At 36.3% G+C, this 27,865-nt stretch overlaps 1 protein-coding gene across 1 annotated transcript in view; it reads right to left on the bottom strand.

Annotated features, from left to right (window-relative positions):
- Positions 1–27,118, bottom strand: part of Abcb4 (ATP binding cassette subfamily B member 4) — a 67,681-nt gene extending 40,563 nt beyond the window's left edge. Inside the window, exons 1-14 of the mRNA XM_027956118.2 lie at positions 27,040–27,118; positions 26,769–26,854; positions 24,055–24,109; positions 21,137–21,287; positions 14,764–14,821; positions 13,469–13,660; positions 11,964–12,135; positions 10,800–10,924; positions 8,006–8,177; positions 6,179–6,292; positions 4,915–5,025; positions 4,605–4,730; positions 1,940–2,143; positions 1,424–1,594 (exon numbers count right to left, since the gene is read on the bottom strand). Of these exons, the coding sequence (XP_027811919.1) occupies positions 1,424–1,594; positions 1,940–2,143; positions 4,605–4,730; positions 4,915–5,025; positions 6,179–6,292; positions 8,006–8,177; positions 10,800–10,924; positions 11,964–12,135; positions 13,469–13,660; positions 14,764–14,821; positions 21,137–21,287; positions 24,055–24,109; positions 26,769–26,848 (1,731 nt within the window). The 5' untranslated portion in view covers positions 26,849–26,854; positions 27,040–27,118. The remainder of the gene's footprint in view (positions 1–1,423; positions 1,595–1,939; positions 2,144–4,604; positions 4,731–4,914; positions 5,026–6,178; positions 6,293–8,005; positions 8,178–10,799; positions 10,925–11,963; positions 12,136–13,468; positions 13,661–14,763; positions 14,822–21,136; positions 21,288–24,054; positions 24,110–26,768; positions 26,855–27,039) is intronic.
- Between the last annotated feature and the right edge of the window lie 747 nt (positions 27,119–27,865).

Here is a 27,865-nt window from a genome sequence, read left to right as displayed (position 1 = left end):
AAACCTCTACAAGATAGTAAAAAAAAAAAAAAAGCAACACAATTGAAACAGTACAATCAAGGAGAAGACAGCACACGAATGAATAATTAATTAGAGCAAAATAGTTCAGAAATAGATAACAAAACACTTGAGAACTTAATGTATGACCCAAGTACTCTGGCACACATGCCTGTAATCCTAGCAACTTGTGAGGCTGAGACAGGAGGATCACAAATTCTAGGCCAGGCTCAGCAATTTAGTGAGACCCCATGTCAAAATAAAAAATAAAAAAGGGCTAGAGATGTACCTCAGGGTTCAATGCCCCATACCACATTCACATACAAAAAGAATTTGGTATATGATATAGTATTGTCTCTCTGGAGGGAAGAGGTGAATTATACAATAAATATTATTAAGATAATTGTGTAGCCACTTAAAATAAATAAGATGGCATTTCTATTTTAGCCCTTACACTAAAATAAATTCAGATGAATCAATTGTGTTTAAGTAAATACAAATGAGTAAAACCATGAGAGACAGACAAACAGACACTAACATCTCTCTTGTAAACACTTAAGATTATTTGATTTTTAGCATACAAGCTCCAAACAGTATTCACAAATATTACGATATGGAAATTTCATGACTTGGTCCACATAATAACACACATAAGAAATAACTTAATCAATCTAATTATATTAATGATGTTAATAGTGATGAATAAACTGCTAACAATCATTATTCATTATTTTTATAATGGCTATATTACCATTATAATATTAGGTTAACACCATGTCAAAAGATCAATACATCTGTGTACTGTGGCATATGCCTGGAATCTCAGCTACTCAATTGGCTGAGGCAGAAGGATCGAAATTTCAAGGCCAGGCTAGACAACTTAGCAAGACTCTGTCTCAAAATAAAAAATAAAAAGGACTAGGGGTGTGGCTTAGTGATAGAGTGCCCCTGGGTTCAATTCCTCAGACTTCAGAGGACTTGAGATTGCAGATATACACTACCACACCTGGCTTGAAATTTTAAATAAACTTCAGAAATACAAAGAAAGGAGCAATATGTTATTGTTAGAACTCATGTCATAGAAAAATGATTGGGTAGTTCTATTTTTCTACTAATTTCTTTGTATATTTTAACACAACTACTTTTAATCAAAGCGTAGTCCGTGTGCAAGAATAAAACAAAACTAAATGGTTCATAGCATAGACCTGGATCAAGATTCATGCACCATGGTAAAAGTAAGTCGGGACCATTCACCTTTCTCTGCAGAAAATTTAGTCCCACAGAAAAGAAAAATCAGTAAATCCTCATGAGACAGCTTGATTTGTCCTTCTGTGTATGTTTCCCATTACATATTCTCAAAGCATTGGTGAGAGTTTGCAATACAGTTTCAATTTGCTTGTCTTTCAGGTGTTCAGGATCTACTGACCTTATCCAGAGCTGCCTGTACCTCAGCTTCACTTTCTGTGTCCAAGGCTGACGTGGCCTCATCCAGCAGGAGGATCTTAGGGTTGCGAACCAGAGCACGCGCAATGGCGATTCTCTGTTTCTGGCCCCCACTCAGCTGGGCACCCCTCTCTCCAACTAGGGTGTCAAATTTCTGCAACAGAAAACACGGAAGAGCTCTTGAAGCATTTTAAATACAAAAGCAGAGACAGTCTGTAGAAATACATGATGACACTGGGAGCTTTATTTTGACTATCATCAAGTATCATAAATTATAATGAACGCTGAGTTATAAAAAACTTCTACATATTGTGTATACACTTTTAATCTTATTTTTGTACCAGAACATACTCTTGAAATCCATTACTAAATAACTTAAGGGATTTACCAGCAAAGTTGGGCAATCTTGCATCTCAAGCATAAGCTTATCCTTTAAAGTAAGGACTCAGTTCCATATCTTGAAATTCTAATTTTGAGAACAACTACATTATATCATTACCTGTGGTAATTTCATGATAAACTCATAGGCGTTGGCTTCTTTGACAGCTTTCTTTATCTCATCCATGGTTACATTTCCACGGCCATAACGGATATTTTCAGCAATTGTGGTGGAAAACAGCACTGGCTCCTGACTCACCACTCCAATTATTTCCCTCAGATATCTTACATTAAAGTTCCTAATATCCTGCCCATCAATGCTAATCTGAAAGGAAGAAATATTTCCTATTAAGTATTTTAAACCATCCGATATTTAAAGCATTAGGATTCTAATTTATTATGAAGAAATCTTAGCTAATATTGAACTTATTTCAGCAATTAGAAATGATAGTTGGAAATAAATAGTATTATGCAAGAATTAAAATCAAATGTTTATTCTCTCTTTTGATATTTTTTCCCATATATAGCTTTTTTATTGATTATTCTCCATAAGGCATTTTGGGTTATAAGTTTGTTTTTGTGGTGCAGGAGATTGAATCCAGGGCCTTGTGCTTACAAAGTGCTCTAACACAGAGCTACTGGTTATATGTTTTTGGCAGGGTATTATTTTTACTTACCAATATTAAATTTTAAAAAAACGTCCACTTATCTACCTAGGTTATCTACCATTTTGACAGCATTATTGTGTTTTAATATATTTGACATACCATAATTTACATCAGCATTTCTCACCTTTCAGATATTTGGCTTCCTTTAAAAGTAACTATAAAAGCAAAGAATTGCCGCAGAGTATGCTTTATTTTTCTCCTTTGACAATAATTGCTTACCTGTCCAATGATTGCTGTTTTCTGGGCATCTATTGCTTATTGAATAAAGGCTGCCTAAACAACTCTTTAAAAATATTTTAACAATTTACAATGTTAGCAGGAACATATAAATGTATCTGCCTCACTGTAATTTACTAGCACTGGGCCTTATTTTAATTTTTTTTAGTTGTATATGGACACAATGCCTTTATTTATTTTTATGTGGTGCTGAGGATGAAACCCGCCTCCTCACACATGCTAGGCAAATGCTCTACCATTGAGCTACAACTGCAGCCCCCCTTAATTTGTTTTTTAAATTGATAGGTGTGAGGTGATAGCTTATCTCTGTTTTCATTTTTATATATTTATAAATAAAGTTGACCATTTCTTGCAACTTTTACAAATATCCATTTATTATCAAGATTTTTGTGTTTATATTCTATGCTGAGCAGGATGGCCTTCATAGATTCTTATTAATTTCTCAAATATTAAATATGATATCTTTTATATATATCAAATATTTTGTTCCAATTTATTGCTTTCTTTTACCTTAGTTTTATTGATTTTTATTGGAGCAGGGTTTAAGGAAAAGCTGAATTAATCAAATTATCGTTAAGTATTTCTTCTATTATTTCAACAGTAAGAAAATTATTAAATCATAAAGTGAACAATGAATTATAAAATTTCTGAAGATTTTCTTTTTCTACTGATTCATATTTTCTAAAAAACATTCATATTTTCTAAAATTATTTATTCCATCAATAATTTTAAAATGGAATATTTTTAGATCACTTATCCTCAATGATTAGTATTTTACTAGATTCTTTTTTAAAAAATAACAACAATATTTACACTTAAACAAACTAGGGTTTACTTTAGTAAATGAGGATGGGCCTCTGTTCCTTCTTGCTAATATCAGATTTTTTCAAGAATATTTACTAATTTTATCAAATTAATTAAATAAATAATTTTGGTTATCCTAGAAAATTTGTATTTTGCTAAGATTTCTTTTCCATCCTTATACCTTTTAATATTCTTTTTGCTTTAGTTATTTTTCCTTTATAATCTTCTGTTTTATAATTATTAAATTATAATACATTTTAATATCAGGTAAACCCAATACCCTTAAATTGGGACAACTAAGAAAATTTTGAATATACACTGTGGACTAGTATTACATTAATGGTAATTTACTGCTTTTGATCATTGTTTTGTGTGTGTATAAGAGAATATCCTTCTTCTTAGGAAATATATTCTAAAGTATATGTGTGAATATAATACACAGATACACAGAAAAAGAGAGGAGAATAAAGAAAGTGGGTCAAAATATAATCAATTGGTAAATCTAGGTGAAGGGTATATGTGGGTTTCTGGCTTTCAATTTTCTGTAAGTTTAAATTCATAAGAAAAATGTAAAGGACAAAATATATATATATATATATCATGCCCAATAAGTTTCTTAAGAGACTTAAATTTCTTCAGACACTATCTCACTTTCCCCGTTAGATATTCCAAAGCTTAAGAAAATTCAGCTATTTTTGCTGAATTTAATTGCTGTTCTAAGACACCTGGTTACCAGTCTGTCAACAATTGCTACATGGAACATGTTTGACCAAACCCAATAACTCACTGGAAGTAATACTGTTGATGGTCTGAATGACTGTCCTCCAGTAATTTAGGGGGCTAGGAAAAGATCAGTTGGAACAAAAAAGAGCCTTGTTGGCTTCTGTAGTTTTTATGGCTTTTATTGAATAGAATACATTTGTTAAACAAGACCAAAAGTGTATGATTATCCAAATGGGTCGCAATTCTGTAGCCCCTCTGCTAAAACTGGATTGACATGAAAATTTGATACTAGAAAACCAACTTCAAAGGGCCAGTCTGTACCCAGCTTCTGAGAACGTGGTTCTTCCCACTTACCGTACCCTCATCAGGGTCATAGAGCCTCTGTATCAGCTGGACTGTTGTGCTTTTCCCACAGCCACTGTTCCCAACCAGGGCTACTGTCTGCCCACTCTGCACCTTCAGGTTGAGGCCCTTCAAGATCTGAGGCAAAAGGAGAAAGAACACATTTCATGACAAAGCCCTCAAAAAGAATTTGGGAAAAAAAGTATCAAATAAGGGAGTTAAAATCTTAAATCAAAAAGCACATTATATCAAAATAATAGAAACTTTATCTTAAGAGGATGAAACAATCAACCTGAGTTAGGAATTCCTACAAGTACAGTACCTTGACATTAGCTCGAGATGGATAAGAAAAGTGAACATCATTGAACTCCAAATTCCCTTTGATGCTGTCTGGTTTGTGTCCTCTCTCTGAAAAACTGTCAATTTTAGGATTCTAAATAAAACAAAATTCAATGACTATTTCATCATAGAATAAACAAATAAATACATTTTTTAGGAATATGATTCAGCAAGTTCCAAAAATAGAATCTGAAATGGCACAATCTCCATAATATGAGACAGAACCCACAGTGAGAGAGAGAGAGAGAGAGAGAGAGAGAGAGAGTGTGTGTGTGTGTGTGTGTGTATGCGTGCATGCGCACCTATGCGTGCAGTTTCAGGAAACATTCTTTTTCAGAAAACAGGCTTTTTATGAAAAGCACATAATAAATATTAATGTCATTTCATGCACTATTTACTTTCTGTTTTGGTATATCTTCATAAATGTTCTAAACATTCAGAGATATGCATATTTATACAACTGAAAAAACAAAAACATACTATAATTGATAAGGCCAGGTATTTTAGCATTTAGGGAAAATCAGTTTTTTCCTAAGTAGTAACTGTAATGGATTAGTTTGAGAAGACTCACTGAATAATTAATGATTACAACATGGTTTAGGAACCATGTAAACTTCCAATGTATACAGAAACTGAGCACTTTTTTCAAGATTTAGATCAATGAAATAAGAGGTTTTGCTTGGATTAAATTATCAATTTCAGTGAACTACTTGCATTTTATTTGTGCAATGTAGTGTCACACTTGAGTATGTCAAAAATGGTTTTATCACAGTGGTACACTCAACTCAATACAGTTGATTCAAAATCTTATAAAAATGCAGTGATAATTTTGGGGGGGACATATCACAGCAAAACAAACTCTCAATTTTAGTCCTATAAATAACTTATCTACTAGCTGCTCCATCCTATATAGAAATCAAAATATTTTCAATCTGGCTATAGCATGAGAGAGAAAAACTAAGAAAACAAACATCTTTAGTTTGCACTGTAATAATAACACACTAGTACAAATGTATGTCTCTGAAATAAAATTAGTGCCGATATATTATCTAAAGATAAACTTATGTACACATTAAGGGTCATTTTGTTTCAATCATTGCTATGAGGAAGCCATTAATTTCATGTTTTAAAATTCTGCTGGAGTCAGTATAACTTAGTAGAGTTGAATAAAAAAAATGTAATCTAAAGTCCGATTTAATTATCTAAGCCTTAGAGACATTTTCAGCATTAAACTATAAACTACTTACACTATCGATAACATCAAAGATCACATAGGCTGCTCCTCTTGCATTGGCGAAAGCATCAATACATGGTGCAGCCTGACCAACACTAAAAGCTCCAATTAGGATTGAAAAAAAGACCTGAGCAAAAGAACATAAGGAAAAGTCACATCACCCTCTGGCATTAATTATTATCTGCATTATGACTTGCTGGAAACATACTACATGAAGGGTTGGTTTAGGTTTGTCATTTTAAATTGTTTAGAATTCTAACTTTTTATTGAGACATAATTGTATATCTTTATTGGGTATATTATAATAACTTGATACATGTAAATAATGAGTAATCACCAAATCAGGGTAATAAGCACTCTAACATCTCAATAAAAAGTTTAAAAATTAAAATAAATGTTAGTAAAGAGGAAAATTCACATGATTAATATAGCATTCATTACCCAATTAGTTTCTCTAGCCCTCAAACACACACACACACACACACACACACACACACAACTTTTTGGCTCACTTGCTGCTCTTCTCCTGAACATTTAAGAAAAAAAAAATTCCCACCAAAACAGATGTTATGAAGTTAATGCAACTGAGCCCATGCGTGCAGAGCTCCCTCATGCTAGTGTGACTCAGCCCTGTGCTAGGGGAGATGTCATCATCCCCATACTCCAAACAAGAAAACCCAGAAGACAAGCTCATCACAAAAAGTGAATGGCAAAGTCAGGATTCAAACTCCCTTCTTCATAGAGCTTCAATAGTAAACACGGAAATGAAGAAAGGTGGTAAACCTCTCAACTAACACTAGAGAGGAGATACAAGTGAGAAAAACTAGACTCAGATTCGTGCATGCATACAACATAACAATATAATTTGTTAAGCATCGTTCCCCAGTATTTCCTCTTTCCCACTCTCTGGCCCTGGTCTCTCTCCTCTATTCTACTGGGCTCCCTTCTATTTTCATGAGACACCCCACCACCACCACACACACCTTTCTTTTTCCATTTTCTTCTATAGCTTCCACTTATGAGAGAAAACATATGGTCCTTGATTTTCTGAATTTGGTTTATTTTGATTAACACAATGTTCTCAAGTCCCATCCATTTTCCTACAAGTGGCATAATTTTGTTCTTTATGGCTAAATGGCTACATGTTGTTCTGATTGTCACTGTTACAGAAATATAGTCACAGAGTATTGCTAGTTTATTTAAAAAAATTACAAAAAGGTATACATAATATGATTATAATTTGGAAAGAAAAAGGTGCATATATGTAGAAAATGATCTGGAAGATACACACCAAAAATTATCAAATATATATAGATGATTAGATTATAAATAATTTTAATTTTTTGAATTCTGTATTATAATCCTTAGTATAATTAATGCATATTATTTTTATAATTATGAAATGAAGGTATTTTCATATAGAAAAATGAACCAATACATCTTCTATTTCAGATAGTAGATGTTTTATTACTTTAATGTTCTCTTGTATAATGCTCTATTTATAACAATAATACTTTCTTATACATGAAACTCAATAACAGAATGAGGTTGACTCTAATAGATGTTTGTTTATTCATAAATTCATTACATTTTTATTACCTTTATGTGTTGAATGTTTCTCAAATGATCTAACCATATGTTGTTGTTTTGTCCAACTCAGAATTATAACTTGTATGTTCCAGAAAGCCAGCACTGCTCACAGCACAGCAAAGATTAATCAAAAGAGAAAACCCTGTAATCACAGCTCATCCTTCCCCAATGAGGAATGTGAAGGAAAAGAGAAGGTATATAGAGAAATAATATTTTCAGATTCATCATGAATATTAGGAAAATTACTTACTGTCATTGCATTTCCAATAGTATATTCTTTTGATATAACTAGAGTGGATCCATACCAGAAGGCCAGTGCATAGGATGCATATATTAACAGGAAGGCAATGCCCATGGAAATGTTTGCTGAGATAGCTTTTTTAATTCCAATTTTTTTGGCATTTTCTAAATATTTCTGATACCTACCAGAAAATGAGGGGGGAGATGTTAGAGTAAGAATTAACAATTCATAATCTGAGCCATACTCACCTCCTGTATAGTCAGAGGTTTAAGGAACAAAGCTACCAAAGTAACAAACCCTTGGTGAGACCCAGTTTGCTGAGACGTGACCCCATGAAGGATCAGCTCACACTAGAACAGGGCCAAGTCTGCTCCTTCCTAGCCTGGACCCATTTGCCTTAGTCCCCATCAGGTCAAGCAGTATTCCTGGGGTGTTCCAGAGTGAAGTGTCACTCCTGGGATATGAAGAACTTTTCACATTCACGGCCAACATTTCAAGTCAGGGTCAAGGTGGATGTAAAGAGAACAACCAGCCAAGAATAGAGACAAAATGTAAATTGCATTCTAGACTCTAAAGTGGTTAGATTTTTCACTCAGGTCAATTTCTTTTCTCTAGAAAAAGGAAAACATTCTCTTTATTGCTCTAGTGGGTAAGGGATAGAAATTTTACATTTTTTGACATAAAATTGGGCTTCTGGATTTGATTTTTTTAAAAATCAAGGTGACCTTCAACTGTCCAGCTAGGTTCAAGGTTATAAAGTGGTCACAATATGGGATACAGATTTTTTTTTAAGTTTAGTTTCATCATCTGAAAAATAGAGTTAATGCCTACTTAGTAAGATAACTGTGAGGTAAATACATAATCATAAAAAATAGTATAGTACTTGGCATATAATTGGCAAAAGCTGCTAATTCTTATTCATATTACTATAATCATTAGAATTTCATTTCTTCCTAAATTTTGCTCATTCTATTACTCTCTTAATTTTGAATAATAATTAAAATTCATATTACTGGTTCTATAATTTGATATAAAGGTACAAATGTTTAGATTGATTCTGTTAAATTATGGGGTTTTTTTTCTTACATCAAGTTAAATTAAGCCTGCTTTTCCACACTAGATCCAGAGAGTGTGAAAATTTAACTTGGGCTCCCTGAAATCTGAAAAGGTATCCAATGGATATACAATGAAGCTTCAGGGGGAAATATCATATGAATTTAGGGTATTTCTCTTTTTAACAACAACAACAAACCAGCAACACCACCTTTATTTTCTTGGTTCAACCAAATGAGACATGGGAATTAGCTTTTACAAAAAGTATGCTGCCACCAAAAATATTGTCTTTTTAAATAGTAAAAGTGCCCAACTCTTCAGAGTACTTTTCTCCATACTGGATGCCACATCAATTTAGCAGAGCTGCCTCTGTGGGGTGACAGCCAACATGCCACACCCAGTACTGTGAATACTTCTGCATGGCTGAGCCTCAAAGCACGTGCAGCAAGATTGACATCTGTCCCAGTGTGACACAGGGCTCAGGTGACAGTGGCAGACATACTGTAGTTACCTTCACTTAGGTGGCTTGCTTATCGCGGCTAATGGAGCAGCACTGATTACACTGACATCCTGAGGTCCAACTGAGGGTTAGTGTGGCCTGTGTGGACTATTGTGTACAGGAAGCAGCAGTGAGAGAGAAAAAAGGAAGAGGTTAGAGAACCAGGAACATGTTGGTTTTGAAGAGGGGTTAAGGAATAGAAAGGGAGAAGATGAAACAGAAAGGATGGGGGCAGCTTTGCTTTTCAACATTAGAAAGCTTCCAGAGAGTTTTTATTTCAAAGGGCCGTGAGTATCAGGAGTCCTACAACACAGAAAAAGAAGATTCTTCACATGGATTCATACCTTGTATATATTAGGGGACTTTGTTCTTTAAAGGAAATATTAAATCATGAGTTATATTTAAATAAAGCACAATTCTTTTCCATGGATGCATACTCATCCCCAAACTCATCCAAATGTACACATGAAATATATACAGCTCTTTATATATCAATCAAATGGGGGGGTTTTGTTGTTGTTTTTCAGTACTAAGGATTGAACTCAGGGGCACTCGACCACTGAGCCACATCCCCATCCCTATTTTGTATTTTATATAGAGACAGAATCTCACTGAGTTGCTTAGTGCCTCCCTATTGTTGAGACTGGTTTTGAACTCGTGATCCTCCTGCCTCAGCCACCTAAGCTGCTGGGATTACAGGCATGTGCCATTGATTTTTTTTTTTTAAAGCATTTACACAGGGCTATAGAGAAGAGTTTGGGTTTGCTGGGCTTATTCTGGACCATTAAGACTGAAAGCCAGAGGCCAGGCTGGAAAGTTTCACCTTGTCTTTATGGAGGATTCATATAGCCCTACAGAAAATCCTGCACTATAACTGGGAGGTCCGTATCTTCTCAGGTTTTTCCTCTCCTACATTCCAGTTCAGAATCATCAAGGGAGAGAAAAAAGAATTTTGATAACTGCACCACAATATTATTGGTGTCCTTTGTAATTCTACACATTCTGTTTTATGCATTTAAAAACAGTATTCCTAGAAGGGAGTCCATAGGCATCATCAGACTTCCTAAGGAGTCTGGAACATAAAAGAGTGTGCCTGACATCGAAGTGCAGCCGACAGTACAGGGTGATTATATTCTGGGAAGGGAGGGTTAATATCAGGAAAGACAAAGTAGCAAACACATACCACAAAAGAATGAGCAACAAAACGTAAAAGTGGGTTCTTTGAACTGGTGGACAAAGAACCTTCCTGACCTTTCCAGCTCTTTGTTCTGGCCCCCGAAAGCTATCACGGTCCTGATGGCTCCCAGAGCCTCTTCTGCCACGGCACCCGCTTTTGCATAGGCAGCTAGTTCTTTGTCACTGAATGCAGAGAGTATCTGGACAGAAGAGAAACAGTCATGATTTTTGTAGTGGGAGAAAAGTTAAAAGATAGTCTGGGTCACTCTTTACCTACTTTTTCTTCCAAAACCCTCTGCTTTACCAAACATCAAAGTCAAACAGCAAATGACACGTAGAGTACTAGATCCACTGGCTGCTTCTACCTCCTACAAAGGCTGGATCTGATTCAGCTGGCAGACTTCCCAAGAGAAGTCAGGAAAAGGAACCACACATCATTCTCTAAATAGTGTTTTTGGCAATAGTGTCAAATTCCACACCTACTCTATTTTTTCACTGTTTATTGTAAGGTAAAATAAATTAAAACCTTATGCTTTCTCTTAAACGTGTCATGATTTTTATCTACAAAGAGAATAATTTCAGACTTACTCCTGGGTGATCTACTGAATAATAAGATGGCCAAACAAGATGTTTCAGGAGAAAAATAAAGGGAGAATCCAAATAGAGAGAACAAGTAGTTCACTAAGTAAATCATCAGCCCCAGAAAGAACAAAAATTGCCAATAAACTTCTCAACTCTGAAGTGTTAGCTGAAGTAAAGCAGATTTTATATATATATATATATATATATATATATATATATATATATAATATATATATATATTATCATAGGGCAAAACTGGCACAATGCAACATAACTGTCATGAGTAACAATTAAAAATAAATGGAACAAAAAATACCAACTTTATTTGAAGTCATGCAATAATTTGGAGGAATGTTATATTTAAAAGTGTTTCCTTAAATAGGGATATAACCATACATGTCACTTAGACTACCGTGCCAGAAGATTTAGCTAAAGAAATAATACAGCAGTGCTAAAAGCCTGTAATTGAGGTTAGAACTGTGACTTTTAAATGATATTAAAAGTTAATTTCCTTATCAAAGCTCTATATTCCAACATGCTTCTAGATGTGGTTTCTACTGATGTTTAACACCGATTTGTGTAAGTCCCAGCACCTGGGTAATAAAAACAACTGTATGTGTGGGTTAACACACATGAAAATGCCCAGGCTTCACAGACCTTTGCCCAAACAGCTGCAGAGAGTCCCAGGAGAGGGCTGATGGCCATTATCACAAGGGTGAGCTTCCATCCTCTGATGAACCCCACTATGAATCCTGCAAAAAACGTGGCTATTGCTTGAAAGAACATTCCAACCTTGTCACCAATTCCTTCACTGATTTTGGAGATGTCACTAAAAAAGATCACACCTAAGTGGTTACAGGCAGGAGGTCTTGGGTTAGAAAGGTGAAAAAGACATTTAACAAACACATAGATAAGTAAAACATGTTCATACTACTGTAAGCCTCTTTCAGAGTCTTAGCCTCTTGAATGATACTTTCCCCACCTAAATACTGCACAAAGGAAGAAATTCAGGATTAGTTCATGCTTCTAAGAAGTTAGTATTATTAAACTCCATAGTATTAAATTGGTAATCCTATTAGAAGCGCATTAACATTTTGAACACATGAATCAATTTGTTTAAGAAGAGGACTTAGGAAGGGGATTGCAGCAGTAACAAGCAGTAGTCACAGGGAAATATTATTTCCTATTACAAGTTGAGCATCCTTCATACAAAAACCCGAAATTTAAATGCTACAAAATCTGAAATTTTTGAGCATGATGATGGTGCTCAAAATGTTTTAGAAATTCGGAACATTTCAGATTTCATATTTTTGGATTAAGGATGCTCAGCAGGTGAAGTCTAGGTAAATATTTCAAAATTTGAAATACTCCAAAATATGAAATGTTTCTTGTCCCAAGCATTTGAGATAAGGGGTATTCGACAGTATAGGGAATAACAGAGAAGAGCTCCTTGCTTCTGACAGTGACTCTATTCTCATAGCAGTCAATGTGATCCTCTGAAAATTATCATGTTACTCCTCAGCCTGAAAACCTCCAGTGGCTGCCATTTCTCCCAGACTGAAAGCTAAAGCCCTTATTAAGGCCTATGGCTCTAGATGCCTTGATCTTCCCTTCTTTTTTTGACCTCAACTGCTCCTGATGCTCTTGCCAGAATTTCCATCAGGAAAAGTTTATCTTCTATCTCCCCCTGCTGGAATGTAAGCACCAAAAGGACAGAGATGTTTTCTTTATTCACTAATATACCCCAACCCCCCCCCAGAACACTGCTTAGTGTATAGTAGCCACTCAAATATATGTTGAAAAAGTGAAGAGTCAATACTTACTAAAACAAATTTCTTAGCGAATTAATGCAATCATTCATTTATCTACATGACCATCATTCCTGAAGGTCTAGCCCCTGTCAGGCCCTAAACTCCATGAGAAACAAACAGCTCAAATGTGCACTCATTTCTCAAGTCAACCTTTTAAACAGTTGTGAAGAAGATTAATGGATATGGGAAAGATGCAGTGGGACAGGCTGTAGATGGTTCCAGGATTGACGATCAGATGATATATCTCCAATTTATATCAATTACTTAATCTAGTGATTTGTTTCCACATAAGCCTTCCCCAGCAAATTTTCACAGTTAGTGTTTAATTTTTGATGAAAGTATAACACTTACTCTGTTAATCGTGTGTTGAGTTCAGCGGTGTCATTGATGTCAAACCAGCCTATCTCCTGTCGTAGGATAGCATGAAAAAACTTTTGCCTAATTTTTTTAATCTGTCGGCCAGCTGCCAAAGTCCAGAATGAAACTTGGATATAGGCAGCAACAAGAACTCCAGCACCTAATCCTGAATAGTAATATGCATATCTGGAAAATAATTAGAAAGATTCTTTTGAATACTGTCCTTTATCCATTTCTTTTCAGAGAAATTTCAGAATTGAAAATTAAGCAGCTTACTAAACTAATCATGAAGACCATATAAGACATTATAATAAATCCTTAAATTTCCTCTTTCTCTTAAATTACAAGATGAGGAACTTCATGATGGCAAGTCTGTTTACTTAAACTATTATCCAGTTAAAACAAATGAATCATTGTGGTTAACTGCAAAAACAAATGGTGCTAATGATTCATTTTAAATTATTGATAATTTGTAAATACCATTTAACTCTTCTTTCATAATTGTATCCTAGGCTTGCATATTATATTATACTGAAAAGGTTCTAGCATAATTACATATTGCAAATACAGAAATAAACAGAGCAAGCGAAATGATACTTAGTGTGGTTTTCCATATCATTTACACAAATAACCAAAAAGCATCTCTTCTTCTTTGACAGAATACAAAAATATTCTTTAAAATAATAGGGTAGAACATCATGAATTCAAATTAATTTGAAGTAGATGCTTAACCAAGTAAGTAGAAAGTTAGTATCTTTAAAAAAAATAGATATGTTTCAACACTCTCAATTTTTAATCTAATTATACAAGTGTTTCCAGATAGAAACTTTTCAGGCCTGCTTTAGCATATAGATCACACTCATTTTAATCAGCAAAATCAGTTGATATGCAATCATAGAAATATTATGATAGAGGCTTTGGAGATTTTTATTGAGAAGACTGAAAGAGTGAGAAAATGACATAAATGACACTGTTGGATCAAATGGCCAAATTGAAATACAAATAGTAGATTAGAGAAAGTATTATATGAATATTAAATTTACTGACGCTTATAACTTTACTGTAGTTATATAAGAGAATATCTTTATTCTTGGGTACCATGATGAAGTAAAGGGCCATGATGGATGTAACTTAGTTGACACTGGGGACTGAGGCACAAATGATAGTAACAAGTGGATCTGGTAAAGAGTACAGATATTCTTTGTGTACTCTTACAACTCTATAGTTTTAAATTATTTTCAAGTGAAACATTAAAAGTAGTATACCATGTGTATGTATACATAAATTACCTCGTCATTTCTTCTTCTAGAATTCTGCCTGGATTTATCAGTGACAATGAAAAATTCACTAAATGAAAACAAAACAAAATTTTAAAAAACATTTTTTAGAAGTTGAATGATTAAAAGGCACTGATAGTCAATTTTAAAAGTCTATTAAGAATATAAATATATAAACCATATATAAAAGATGCTACAGTTAAGTTTCTCTAATAAAGTTTCTCTCTCTCTCTCTCTCTCTCTCTCTCTCTCTTTCTCTCTTTCTTCTTCACTTCTTCACACTCAAGTGTACTTTTCACTTCACTCAGGTACACAGCCCTGGGGTTTATGTTCAGGACATCAGGTGCCCAGAGGGGGAGATAAGCCCTCCAGGGTTTTTGCCATCCTAGGGGTCTTGACCTTTGGCAAGCAGCTTCCTAAGATAGCCTAGAGGGGCTGATGAAAGACAGGAGGCCAGGACGCACAATTACACACATGGCAGAAAAGGCCAAAAGAAATGGTTAAAATGAAACAAAATGTAAGGGGCTCTTTTTTTGTTTGTTTGTTTCTTGGTGGCTCAAAGTACTTTATAAGTACTTGATTCTGTACATTTTATTTTTATATCTTTGCTTTTCCTTTAACATGCTTCCTTATGACATATGTAGGAGAAAGGTTGAATTACATCCAAAAAAATTAAAGATGGAAGATACCTGAATTACTCAAAGATAAGACAGCAATAGCTGGCAATTGCTCAAGTTCTACATTCTATGTCTTCTTTCCTAGCCATACTGTCTTCTGGTATTTTTTAACCAGTATTAATCGAAAGGAAATTATTATCTGTTAATTTGAGCTCATTTGATAAAAAATGTCCCAGTGCCTTTCCTGGTTTGCCTGTTTTAATAACAGCTAATATTTCTTGAATGCTTATTGGACACCAGGCATTGTTTTGAGCATCTTATGTGCATCAACTTATTTAATTTTTCACAACAATTTCATGAGGTGGGACTATTTGATAAGTCCACACTTTACAGAAGAGGAAACTGAGCAGAGAGAAATGAAGTAACTTTTCCAAAGCCACACAACTAGCAAGTTGCAGAGTTGAATCCAGCCCAGGCAATTTGATCTATGCTCTAACACTGTGCTATACTGTTTGAAAAGTGAGGTGATGACTTACTTTCACTTAAGAAAACACAGAGTGAAAAAAAATAAAAAGGAAAATGCCTGTATCTACTGTATTCATGACATAATAGGACAAATCAAAACCACACCATTGGGGAAATGCGCAAGTAGGCACTTCCCATTTACCCTGGAGACAAAGTCTTCTTTTTTTGTTCTTTTAACATGTGTAAATAGCCTAGGGGTCATGTTTTCTTGGTGATGTGTATCTCCCTTATTTTTTTTTTCAAAGAAAGATAAGTTTTTAGTTAGTTTAAAACTTAAGCTACCATCAGTATTAGTCACCAGCTAGTGGTCCAGATTGTGCCATAATTTTTCCTACTGATGTGAAATGTTTCTGGTTAGCTCTTGATCAGTTATCAGACCCTTGAGGAATCCTACCCTAGTTTATTTCTCTTCTTATCAGTTTAGTTTGGTTCTGTGTGCCCATTTTCTTCCTGAGCTCTTAGCTATGGGAAATAAGAACTGGGTTTGGAATTACAGGCAGAGAAGCTATTCTACAGTTATCGTTATCATTTGTAGAAATCATTGTTGGGTTTTTCCTCTCTGAACTTAAGTTTTTTTTCTTCCAATACCTACTTCAAAATTTTTAATTCTCTATATAAGAATATCATATTCCAAGTTGACTCTCCCTCCTAGGAAATAAGAGTCTATCAACATTCTAGATTTGACCTGCTCCTTCCTCAAGAGTCCCAGGCCAAGAATGGCAATCTAATTTAGGGTTAATAACCAGAGCAACCTCATATCCCCCAGGAAGCCCAGAGTATTGGTGGTTAGAGATAAGCAAGACAAATGTGTATTGGTGGGTACTCTAAAGAGTCAAGGATTCTATGGGGCTGGGGTTGTGGTTCAGTGGTAGAGCGCTTGCCTATCACGTGTGAGGCGCTGGGTTCGATCTTCAGCACCACATTAAAAGAAAGGTATTGTGTCTAACTACAACTAAGAAAATATTAAGAAAAAAAAGGCAAGGGATTCTATATATGAAAAGAGCCTGAACCTGTATTGTCAGATGCCACCTAAGATGCTTCAATCCCATAAACAATCCCCAAGTGGTTAACTGGTCTGATTTTCTTGACATCATTGAGAACCTTGGAAAAATAAAGATGTGCCAGGCCAGGCACAATGGCATATGCCTGTAATCCCAGTGGCTCAGGAGGGTGAGGCAGGATGATCATGAGCTCAAAGCCAGCCTCAGCAAAAGTAAGGTGGTAAGCAATTCAGAGAGACCCTGTCTCTAAATAAAACACAAAATAGGTTTAGAATGTGGCTCAGTGGTTGAGTGTCTCTGAGTTCAATCCCAGTGCCCCCAAAAAGAAATAAAGATACCTAGGCTCTACCCAAGCCCAATTAAACCAGAACCTCTGGCTGAGCTCAGAGCATAGCATGCTTTAAAAGCACCCCAGTTTATTCTAATGTGACAAAATGGAAAATTCCCACACCAGAGTACCTGAATGCGTCCCATAACAAGGAAATGGGGGAAACTGTTGAAATTACCTATTCATTTTAGAGAGCTCCCTTAAAATCCATCCATATCATACATGAAGAATAAAATCCTAGTTTGTTTCATTACCGAGTTTTCAGCTAGTTTCCCCAATATTTACTGATCATTTATGTTCCAGATACTTTACACAAATCACCTTATTTAATTCTATCAGTAAGTCATTAACTTCAAGGATGAGAATAATAAGGATTGTAGAGGTTAAGCAACTTTTCCATTGTCACACAGTGAGTTACATTATGAGTTCTGAATAATATGTGAATACAGTGGGCATTAGGGAAGCAGAGTCCTCCTTGTCACATTTGAACATCAAAGTAAACCAATGCCTGCCTATCTTGATTCTGACTAGGACTTCTTTAATTATATAGAACTATTCAGCAGCAAAAAAAAAAAAAAAAAAAAAAATAGAGCTGGGGTTTGTTCAGGCATCTCTGCGCTATGGACAGTTAATTAAAGTAACCTGGAGCTCAAACATGACTTTTCTCCCTCAGCTGGAAAGTTGATGCAAGGATAGGCAGAGTGCACTTCCCCACAGGATTTTCTAGATTATTGTAATCACATAGTCTTGGCATCAAAGGTATCAAGTTCTTGACTCTGCAGATGAACTGTTTTCTATGACTCTGTTCTTAGGTTTTGGATGCAAAATGTTTTGTGCATAGTTTCTCAACAACTGAATCATTGTGAGGGAACAACCCTGTCATGGAGTAGCTCTTATTCTGTTGACAAGGATGGGCTTGTTCACAGTAAGTCATTGTCAGATCCTCTTGTAATTTAAACCTTTTCATCTTCTAACATTCTCTTCACATTTGGCTTCCATTAAGTCTAGTTGTCCAAGAATCCAACAACCATAAAGAATAGACTCTAAATAAACTTTACTCCTATTTGATGAGCTAGGGCCTCTGCAAAATACCCTATCTGCTCCCACCTCCCATGCTGTTTTCTAACCTCTGCAACTCCAAACATACCAACGAACACTCTAAATTTAGACTGAGTAGACTTTAAAGACATTTCCTGCAAAGAGATCCAAGAATAATAGTTTTACAAACTACCAAAGAATGGGTATTAGAAACTCATCATATTTGTGGGACTTTCCATTCCAATTCCTCCAAGACAGCCTAGTGACCAGTTGGCTACAGAGCATGAAGGTTCATAAACTAGAGTGTGTATCTGGAGGCTGCTGAGACAAAGTTGGAAACTCTCATGAGTTTATCACTCCAGCAATCACTTACTCACGCAGTTCCCTGGAAAGACCTTGAAGTTGCCCCTGGGCATACCACCTAATACCTGCCTGCCTTGTCCAGCTTCAAAGCCATTCCTGCTCCAAATAAACAAGTTGTGGAATTCTTCTTGTGTTAGTAAAAACAAAAACAGGACACAGAAAATTGGTCCAAAAGCAAACTGATCTGTGATAAGTGAGTTGAACTGTTTTAATCTAATTTAAAAACAAAATAATTGGGATAAAATATGCATCACATAATATTTACCATCTTAACTGTTTTTTAAGTGTGCAGTTCAGTAATATTAAGCATATTCATATTGTTGTGCAACCAATCTCCTAAAGTTTTCATCTTGCAAAACTAATGGGAAATTCTATGCCTATTAAACAAGAGCTTCCCATTTCTCCCTCCCCCAGCCCCTGCAATCACCATTCTGCTTTCCATTTCTTCTATGACTCTTACCACTCTAGACATCCCATAGAAATGGAATCATATGATATTTGCCTTTTTTCTGACTGGCATATTTTACTTAACATAAGGTCCTCAAGGTTCATTCATGTTGTAGCACATGTCAGAATTTCCTTCCTTTTTTAAGGTAAATTATATCACATTATTTGCATATGCCACATTTTATTTATCCACTCATCCATTAAACAGATTTTTTGAAACTCCGAGTAGAAACAAATTTTTGATTAATAGTTGGGTTTCATTATTGGCATCCCTCTGATATATGTGTATGTGTGTGTGTATATATATATATGTGTATAATATATATATACACACAAATACATACCTATGTACAAATTAATATGTAATAGATCTAGATCTTCTAAAAGACAAAGAAACATAAAAAGAAAACATAAAATTTCTACTTCTCTCACTTCCTTAAAGACTTTTTACAGTCTGGGCCCTGCACATGCTAGACAAGCACTGTACCATGCAGATCCAACCCCAGCCATCCTTTAAGACTTTTAAAACTACCCTTTCCTACTCCAACTTCATCTTTATAGTATTTGTGTTAAGGTTTTTGTCACTGGTCAAGCCTAAGAAATCTATTTATAACTTTCCCATTTTTCCCCCTGGGTAAAATACACATGGTCATAATCATGGTTGGGAAGATAGAAAGAGCTGGGTTTTAATTGTATCCTAAAAAACTCACCAATGGTGAACTATTGGGGACAAGTTATTTGTCCCCTCCAAGCCTTTGTTTCTTCATATATCAGAGAATAATATTATCTACTGTGTAAGACTGTTCTTAGGATGGTTGCGTGAAATACTATATGTAAGGTAATTGGTGTAGGACATAGCACATAGTAAATGCAAAGAAAAACACTGTTTTTGTTGTTGCTGTTATAAAGAGATTCTTCTAAGAGATAATAATATTTGAGAATAAAGAAACTGGTTTTGTAGGAGCTTGCTTTAACTACTCAAAGGACAACTGGATTTCTAAAAGATAAAAATATATGTAAACATATCCTACTATATTAATAATCAAGCAGTTGTATTCTTTTACATAATTATACTCATGCCTTACAACTGCAACTAAATATCGTTCTTAATCAGTGAACAATAAGAATTCTTATGGAATAATATCTAAATGTTGAAGTACATTTTTCTCAGTTATCTTTGCTAAAATACAAAAGCTGTCTTTCATACATACATACTTACATATACATATGTATTTATATTTATTTAAATTCTACTATCTGTCTGCCAGTAAAGCTTTAGTTGGTCTTCTACAGCTTAGGGGCCTCAAGGTTGCTTGGAGGAACAGCCATCAGGCTTGGTAGAAACCATGGAAATCTTCTTTTCAACAATGAATTTGAAGATTATGAAAATAAGCATAAATTCTGGATCCCTACTCCAACAGTGTTGGCAGGCCCCCTTTTATAAATGATGTTAATTCACAGATTAACTTCTCAGTAACTATAGTCATTTGGGTGAGTTCCTTTGGATTCACACTGAATCCATTTGCTCTTTAATGAAGTGTCATATCCAATTCTGGTTGATCCAAAAAAAAATTGTACACAGGAAATGGGTGTAATTTTTTAAAGAGAGGTGGGCAGGAGAAAAAAAATTAAAACAGGAAACATAAGTACAAGCTGAGCATAACTAAGAAGTACTGTCATGCTAATGATGTATTTTGTAACTTACCAGTAATCACTGATGGAATGGACATCACATAGATATATTTTGTTATATTCTATCATCCTTAAGTAGAATGACTCTTCTATTTATTGACATGTAAATATTCCTGTGTGTTGCCTTACTTAGTATTAAAGTCAAACAGCACACATAAATTTTTTGAAATTTAAATGAGCACTTGAGGGATTTTCTAGGAATTTTACAACTCCTTTGGTAATATCTGGTGTCATCCAGATGTCTAAATCTTTAAACAAGTAGATGATGAATATTATAATAAATTCTGAATCTCTCACCCAGTTAAAGAAACACTACACATTGAAAAAAAAAAAAAGGAGAGAGAGAGAGAGAGAGAGAGAACAAAAACACTTACCTGGAAAGGAGAAGTTTCCATTGGTATTAACAAATCTATCAGTCATTTCTCCAAACACTATCATCATGAGGGGAAGACCTGATCCATGAGCTATGGCCATGACGGTTCCCCAAAACATAAACAATTTATCCTGCCAATCAGAGTATCTAAACTAAAAAATAAAAAGAAAGAAAACAATGCTTATCTTGTTAAATTCTTATCTTATTAATTTCTCTTTTTCCACAATTTTATGCCCTTTGGATTTTCATTTAAAAAAGAGAACGGCAATCCAAATCATTAAGAGACTATACTTCCATTTCTATTGCTTAGTCTCTATTTTTTGCATCTTTCCTCTCTTTTTATACTTTTTTATTGGGTGTGTTGCAAACTGTTCATGATTCTTTTTAGTTTATACTTGGTGAAGAAATCAATCTAATTCTGTTTAATCAGTATGTGATTTAGGTACACGATTATAACATAATCAGAAGGTATAGATTTGGTTGCATTAATAATATTGTTTGATCTCCCAGAGCCTCTGAGGTTATAAATTAAACCAACAAGGGACAGACATTAAGTTGACACACACATCATATCCTTAAGACAGTATTCAGAATCTTTGAGAGAGAGAATTAAAAATAGACAGCAATTAGACCCTCCAAGTTTGAGGACTAGATCCCTTTAAAAGGTTAATTCAGCTCAGTAGTCAAGTGTTCTAACACATTTAATGGACAGCCTATCTGTGGACTTCAGGAAAGTGGTGCTGATGGAGAGGATGCCCATGTAGAATCTTGAAGGATGGGCAACTGCGGAATGTGGCAGAAGTAGGGGATGTTTAGGCTTAAAACAGCAATATGACTGGAGTCTACAGGAGTGTTTAAGTAACTCTCATCAGGGAATTCCTGAAGATCATATTGTAAGGCTTGGGAAAGGATATTAGAGAGAGATAAAAAGGCCTGCCAGGCTATGCAAAGATCTTGGACTTAGTACTATCTACAGAGAGGAGGGATGACACCAATTGTCACAGTGAATCTTACAACCCCAAAGAGCTAACTGCACATCAGTGTCATAACACTTTGTTTCTTTCTGTCTTTTTAATTCTCTCCATTCTCATCTTTTCTCAATATTTTTGATGGACCTCTCTATGATTCTTTGCTTTTTTCCTCCTCTGCCTTCCAAACTACATCTTCTTTCACTTCCATTTCTATAGCTTAGTCTCTATTTTTTGCATCTTTTCTCTCTTTTTATACTTTTCATTCACCAACCTTTTGGAGAAAAAGAACCGTTATTGACAGAGTGGGTAATGAGTCAGGATAGTAGATTAGAATCTGAGGGCTAACGTTGAGTCAGGCTGGATCAATAACTAGGTGAATCTGAGGTTGGAAGCACACGGTTGGGATTGGGTGTGTTGCAAACTGTTCTCAAAGAGTTCCAGAAGTTCAGTTGGGGTCCGGGGTTGGGGGTCAAATTCCATCATCAACACACAGGACAAGAAAGAGTACTGAAAGAGACATAGGTCAGAAGCCAGGTGGAGCTCAGAATGAAACCAAAGGAGCAAGCAAAATCATGAGCAAAAGGGTAAAAAAGAACCTAGTCCATTAAAAGAAAGAAAGAGCAAGTGGGAGAGGTTTTCTAAAATTGCTACAAAAGGGACTACTGTCCCCAGGGTTAGTAGCTCCTGGCAAAAGAAAATAGATCTGTCAGTTTCAATTCAAAGAACAGGCTCAGGTTGACAGGTAGTGTTTTCTTTTGTGGACATTATGTGACACTGAGGAATGTTTTAATGCTTTTCATATTGATTGAATTAAAGTTAACAGTCTTTAAGCTTAAGTTCAAAATTGGGCGAATTTCACAGCAACATCCTAAGTAAACCTAAATTTGTTTTTAGCTATTTTTTTTAACAAAACAACAATTTTTCTTAAACTTTTTCAGGACAAAAAAATATCTATTCAGTGGCAGAATAAAGAGTAAATTTAAGTTCAATTTAACTAAGTCTTCTAAACTCAAATGATATTTTCTGTTTCTACTCTAAGGTGTGGAGCATTTTCTTTGCTACAGGAGACAGATTTAAAACCTGTGTATTAAAACCAAGTCTTGTTTTCTCCAAAGCACTAAATTACAATTTTTTACTCTCACTGAATCTTTTAAAGCAACAACAAAGAAAAAGCAAGAAGAGAATGAATAGGGGCTTTGTGGTGACATGAGAAATGTGTGGATATTTTGATGTCTTTTTATCCATTTACTTACTAAGTTGGAGGCTTCTACTGACAAGCTGTTTAATTCTAACATCTTTGCTATCAAATAAACCTGTCAGTTTGAAACACATCGTATTTACCAATGGCAGGCAAACACTTTCTTGGACTACCTCTCTGAGACATATTACAAATGAAAAACAGATTAGATTTCTTCCAAAAATATGTTGGCTGCCTTGCACCAGCAGAAAACCACACACACACAAAAAGGTCTTAATTAGAATCCCTACTAGGTGTCCTATATTTAACAACTTTTCCTGGAAGTAAATGTGGATATAGATTTCTTAATTATTATTAAATTTTCTGTAGTTTACAATTACCCTCCATATAAGCAAGCTTATCTCTAACTATATTTTGGTGGTGGGGGTGAGTTGGTGTGAAGCAAAGCAAAGATGCATTTTCCTGAAATTGGTAAGTTTTATGGTGCTATTAATACACTTCCTATTTTTAATTTCCCTGTACACTTTTTATCTCTGCCCTGTGTCATAGCCAGTCTGCCCTTCTCTCCTTTATTATCCATCTTGGGAGTGTGGGCCATTGCCATATAAACCAACATAAGACAGCACAGGTACAGCAGAGATCTATCACTGCTTATAGACAATCTTAAGCACTTGCCCTGCAGCTCCTAATTCATGACCCCAAATATGAATGAAAGGTAGGATTATTCCAATCTAATATTTCACAGCTTACCAATGTTAATGGTCCAATCAAATTCACTTTCTTCATTTTTTGTGTGTCTTGGTTGCTGTAAAAAATATAATTGTTTGAACTAAAAATGGTTATGAAATATTTTACAGTCAATTGAGCATAAATATTAGTAGTTATGATGTTATAGTATTTTCAAATATAAAAGAGTGATGAGCACAATTGTCAAAATTACCCAATTAAACAAACCCTGTAAGGCAGCCGCCAAGTGCAAAAGTAACTGTCCAAGGTACTACAAGGACATATGGATAAAGAGAAATAGTTGTCTATGTTACAGAGCCTACAACAGAGGGAAGAATATGTTAATAATATCTGCCAAATCAATTTTTCTCCTAAAACAAAGTACATGTTGATCTAAAAATAATAAAGACCATTCTCATGGAGGTTTTCAGAGAGTGGTGTCAAGAAGTCCTATTCATTCTACATTTAAAATACAGCTAGAATTTAATAATTTCTCCCCATTTTTCTTGCTATCCCCTTGCCTCCCACTTAGTCACTCCACCTTCAATATGCCTGCTTCAGTCTGCCTCAACTAGTAACCATTATTTAAAAATTCATATCATCATATACTGTTACGTTTCTGCTCAAAAACTTACAATGGATCCCATTTTTCTCAGATTAGAAATCAAAATCCTTATGTTGGCCTCTAAGGCCCCACATGCCATTTCCTTGTTACCTTTCTGACCACACCTCTCACTGCCACTCCAGCCTCTCTGCTGCTACATGAACACTCCAAACATGTTCCCATCTCAGGGACTTTGCATTGTCAGTTACCCTGCCAGGAAGGCTCTCCCTTCAGATACTCACACAGCTCTTTCCTCTCATTTCTTTCCAGTCTTTGCTCAAACATGGCCTTCAAAATAAGACCTGGACTAGGGTTTAGCTCAGTGGTAGGGCACTTACCTGGCATGTGCAAGGTCCTGGGTTTAATCCCCAGCACATCACAAACATATTTTTAAAATACTCAAAATAAGTTCTACCTGACAACTCTACTTAAAATTGCAAAGTACTTCTGCTTTGTGCTCCTAATTTTCTTAATGTTTATTAATACTTTTTCAAAGTATTCATTAATTCTAACATTAGCTGGAGTTTTTTTTTTAACCTGAAACATTTCTCTAATGGGTGATAAAATTTTATTCATAAGACTTGATCCCAAATTATGTATTTATGATATTTACTGCTATCACTGGATGGAGCATCTGCCACTAAATATATTCAAAAGAATGCCAGGGGCCGTTGGCAGCATGACTGGGACAAGCATACAACTAACCCTCACTTTGCTCTAGATAACTGAAGTGTCCTTACCTTCCTTTGAATGTATAAGCTTTAGTCTGCTTTTATAAAAAGTAATACCAGTGATATTTCATAACCTCAGAACCTTAACTTATTCTTAACTTTATGCATTTCTCATTTGAGTGGTTTCCTTCTTTCTAAGAGAAGGCTATAAGCCTCTCTGCTGAGGATTTCCCTGGGTTCCAGAGTATTCTCACACCTTTTACAGGGAGAGCTCCTTTTTGCACTCATCAAATGTTCAGCCAGTGCAATACATAAATAGCCTTCTTCATGAAAATACCATCTATTAATAGATTCATAGTCATTCCCAGCCTAAATTGCCAGATGATAAAAACCTCATTTTTCTACTAGAAGTAATACTATCTACCTATTTTTCCAATTCTATATGGCAAAAATTAAAATTTCTGTGAATAAATACCATAGTACTTAGAAGGAACAGAGCAAGTCACTGTCCAAACAAGTTAATAGACCAAAATAATGCTTCAGTTTAAGTATCAGATAGGCATATTTTCAGTTAGCTAATCAGGCCCCTTGCAGCTTGAGGACCAACTACAGAACCTGATAAATTTGTTCCTCTGGGTGATAACTCCATGACACAGGTCAATTAGTTCTGGGTGGCCTGGTGTGAACTAAGAGACTGCAGCAGCCTCATAAACTATTTGAGGCTAAAGATGAAAATGATTCACTGTTCCCACAGTGAAAGAGGAAACAGAAACACACCATTGACCGGCTCTTCTGTCCCTACCAAAGCCTGTAAAGTGTGCTTAATAAGGGGCTGGGGAACCAACCCAGATGGAGTTGGAGAAAGACCCACGAGCAATGGAAGTGCTGAGGTTTTCCTTTGCACTTGAACAAAAAACTGATTTGGAAGCACAAGGTTACCGAAGAATAAGGCTGCTCAAGTTTGCCCTCCCCATCTCACCTCCCAGAAAGAAGTACTGAAAAAGCCTAGGATGGGAGGAGGGGGAGGAATGAGACAAGGAGGAAGAGAAATAACAGGGAAGAAATTTTGCTTCAATCCCCTTATTCAAAAAGCACAACTGTCAACAGCAGATGTCTGATGCTCTAGAAGCATGAATAATCATATGAGACATAATGAAAGTTATCTGTAAAAGTTTAAGAATTAAGTAACACAAAAAATGCTATGCGCCACCAATATTCATTGAATCACCCTGGCACAGAGGAAGACAACTCTTCTTTCTGAGCCTGTTCCAAAAGGAGCCTCAGTGACATTCCTGAGGCCACTTGAAACTTCTGCTTCAAGGTCAGAACCTCAGACAAAACCTTCCAAAGAAGCCTCCTCAAAGGCCAAAGGCATCAACCACTTTTCTCAACTTCTTTCTAGGACTGAATTTGCCCTGCTGATTCACATGTAACGGAAAAGCCGATGGCCACTGGTGATGTACCTGCTGCTGCCCAATTCAAAGTCGCCCTCCACTGTCCTGGGGCGCCGAGCTGTTCCGTTTCTTGCTGCCTCAAGATCCATCTCAGCCTGGGAAGAAACCACAGCCTCAGGTCCAAGTGCACCCGGCCCAGCTCTGAGGGGACCACCAGCCTCCTCGCGACCCCAGGCGGGAGGCCCCTGAGCGGGAGCACGGGTCTGGGCCGGAGGCTCCAGCTGGAAGTCCCACTGCACCGCCCGCGCCCACAGTCCCCATTATCTCCCTCCTCCTTCACCTGGGATCTCGCGCGTTTCTGGCAGAGCCGCGGAGCGTGCGGGCTCTGGGGACCCGGGACCTGGACTTTGCTCGCTGCGGCTTCGTCCCTGCCCCCCACACGCGTCCTGCCCCAGCGACGCCTCCCGCTGCCTCCCGCTACCGCGGGGGCTACGGCCCGGGCCCGCAGGAGCAGCTCCGGCCGCCCGCCGGGCTCGTTTCACCGGCCAGGAAAGCGCGAGGGGCCCAGCGCGCCTCCCTTGCCGCCGGGGGCGCCGGGCCACCGCTGCCGCCCACCTGGGCTAGCCGCCAGCCCCGGCCCAGCCGCACCAGCTGCGGCCGATAAGCCAGCGTGTTCCGCTGAGAACCTTGCCCAGCAGTCCACCCAAGCCCCTGCAAGTGACTGTCACTCTCTTAGCACTCGGCTTTTTTTTTTCCTTTAAACCCACGTGGGGACAGTTTCCAGACTCTCAGCCATCATAAGGGCGCGAGAATGCAGAGAGCGCATTGGGCTCAATTTCCACTTCTGCATCCCTAGTTCTGATAGTGGCACCAAACTCAAAACCAACTCCAGGGGTGGTGAGAGGTAATCAAGACAGGACAGGAAATGTCACCTTACGCTCTTTTTTTTTTTTTTAAATTTTTTATTGTTGGCTGTTCAAAACATTACATAGTTCTTGATATATCATATTTCACAATTTGATTCAAGTGGGTTATGAGCTCCCATTTTTACCCCATATACAGATTGCAGAATCACATCAGTTTCACATCCATTGATTTACATATTGCCATACTAGTGTCTGTTGTATTCTGCAGCCTTTCCTATCCTCTACTATCCCCCCTCCCCT

The sequence above is a fragment of the Marmota flaviventris genome, chromosome 1, assembly GCF_047511675.1.
Source record: "Marmota flaviventris isolate mMarFla1 chromosome 1, mMarFla1.hap1, whole genome shotgun sequence".
In the NCBI taxonomy this organism is placed as follows: Eukaryota; Metazoa; Chordata; class Mammalia; order Rodentia; family Sciuridae; genus Marmota; species Marmota flaviventris.
Note: the sequence above shows the minus strand (reverse complement) of the source record. Positions and strands in the feature narration are given on the sequence as shown.